The sequence below is a fragment of the Gossypium hirsutum genome, chromosome A10 (assembly GCF_007990345.1).
Source record: "Gossypium hirsutum isolate 1008001.06 chromosome A10, Gossypium_hirsutum_v2.1, whole genome shotgun sequence".
NCBI lineage: Eukaryota > Viridiplantae > Streptophyta > Magnoliopsida > Malvales > Malvaceae > Gossypium > Gossypium hirsutum.
Genome location: NC_053433.1, coordinates 2,524,921 through 2,527,173, shown reverse-complemented (window position 1 = coordinate 2,527,173; position 2,253 = coordinate 2,524,921). Strand labels below are relative to the sequence as shown.

Here is a 2,253-nt window from a genome sequence, read left to right as displayed (position 1 = left end):
AATCAATCAACAAAACTAAATAATAAACTAAGATTTCGGAGGGCAATATAATAGGAACTAGAGAGTAGAAAGAACGCGCGAAGAAGCGAGTTGGTCTAAACAACAAGCTGCTGCTTTTATGTAAACCACATCTCTGAACACGCGAGCTATAATAGGAACGCAAAATCCACACGCTTTGGTTCGAATTTTTACCACGTCTAAATACACCCCCCAACTTTACACAGTGTTAGCTGCCATCGCCAACTGTCCAAGCCCCACTCGCACCTAACCTGCGCGTGCAAGTGCTTTTTCTTTTTTTCTTCAACAAAAATACTTGCTTTATGGCTTTCTGTATCTGTTCGGTTCCCGGGTGGCAGATTAAAATCGACGATTAAATCATATTCATGCATTAAAATGAAATAAAGAATAAAGGAGAAAAACAGCTGATAAAGTGTTTTAATTCATACATAAGTTAAGGAAAAAAACATATATTTACACAAAAGGTCCTCAGTTTTTAATATGTTTTTTTTTATGATTCTTAGTTCTCAAAATACAGAATAATTACTAAACAGAAGTAGCAAAGATGCCTAAGGAAGGGTTAAAAGGTTAAAAAGGGCGCCTGCAAAATGCCTAGAGAAGAAAAACCACATTCACAGCCACAGTGGAGGTGGCTCATTCAAATCTATAGGCAAACCACGTCGAACAATCCCAAGAAACGACGCCGTGTTACCATTTGCGGTCACCGGAGGGGAAGTGGAAACGGAGAGGACATTGGGTCTCGTCGAAGACGATGGGTCGGGACCAAAGTTCATATCTTTAATACCACCAGCATGAAGGAAATCACCCACGGCGGCAAAACGGTGATGGTGATGAGGTGAAGCTAAAGCCCAACGATGGGGATTATGAGAAGCGAGATTGAGATCAAGAGAAAGAGCCGGCGGCGGAGAAGAAGAGGAAGACGGTGTGGGGAAGTTGGTTTTAGCTTTGGCACCACGGAGGGACCTAGCTGCTCCGTCGTAAGCGAGTGCAGCTTCTTCGGGTGTGTCGAATGTACCTAACCAAACCCTTGTTTTCTTCCATGGATCACGTATTTCAGCTGCGTATCTCCCCCACGGTCTCTTCCTTACACCTCTGTAGTGACCTTCCCTTGAGGACGCCATGAAAGAGAAGCTGAAAGGTTTTAGCTTTTGGGGTTATTAGTATTAGTGGAAGAGAAAATATAAAGAAAAAAGAAAAAAGAAAAAAGTAAATATGATATGAAAAGGAAGACCGGAGGGGACTTTGTGTGCGTCTGTTTGTAGTTAAAAAGAAGTGACCCACTACGGTCTCTCCTGTACCCATTACTGCAAATTTAAATGTTAAATGCTAATTCCATAGTTAGCCCCTCAACTTTAATTTAATATCTAATCCAGTATTTGTATAACCAAAATATTCAATTTGGTATCTATACTATTCTGGAATGTTGTTTGAATTGGATTAAATTGGTTTGGAGCATCGGTGTGATTAAGATCTGTTGACTTGTGACTTAGTCGATAATCTAACTGATTCGATCATTAATCTAATTTTAGAAATCTTACTATTCTATTATGTACCAACGTACCCCAAAGCTTTAACATCATCTAATTTCGCGATGACTTCACAAAGACTATAAATGAATGTCATGTCTTATTATATGATTGATATAATATTTTGAATATAATTTTTAAAAAATTTATTTATTACTTAAAATAAATGATAATTTAATAAAAACTATACAAATTAAATTCAAATCCCAACACCAATCATTAATTTAAAGTTTTGTATCAAATTAGACCTTTTCTTTATATAAATATCACATTGCCCATTAGATGAAAGCTCAAGGACTAACCAAGACATTTAACCCATTATAAAATAAGTATATATTTAAATAAAGAAAAGAGAGAGCCGCCGCCTCATTAGACGTGAGGAGCAGAGGGGAGGTGTGTCTGTCAAGTGCGTGAACTGAGCGCCGCTGCTTACGTATGCCCTATTCTTTTTTCTTCTGTACGGGTATTCAGCGGCGCCTGCATTTAATATTCTTTCAGTATAAAAACTATAAATAAAAGAAAGGCATAATAACGTGTTTGACCCTCTTAACTTTACAAAAAAATCATTTTAGGCCTCTATTTATTTTTTAGCTTCTTTTTAATCTTTAAACTTGTATTTTTTATCAAATTACTCCGAAATATATGAAAAAATTTACTTTTGTTAACTTTATTGACATAACATATATGTGGATTGACATGTCAGTATTTA

At 36.7% G+C, this 2,253-nt stretch overlaps 1 protein-coding gene across 1 annotated transcript; it reads right to left on the bottom strand.

Moving 5' to 3' along the window:
• Positions 1 to 423: 423 nt before the first annotated feature.
• Positions 424 to 1,441, bottom strand: LOC107924927 (ethylene-responsive transcription factor 12). The gene has a single exon (XM_016855506.2). The coding sequence runs from the start codon at positions 1,137 to 1,139 to the stop codon at positions 630 to 632; it is 510 nt and encodes a 169-aa protein (XP_016710995.1). The 5' UTR covers positions 1,140 to 1,441; the 3' UTR covers positions 424 to 629.
• Positions 1,442 to 2,253: the final 812 nt, after the last annotated feature.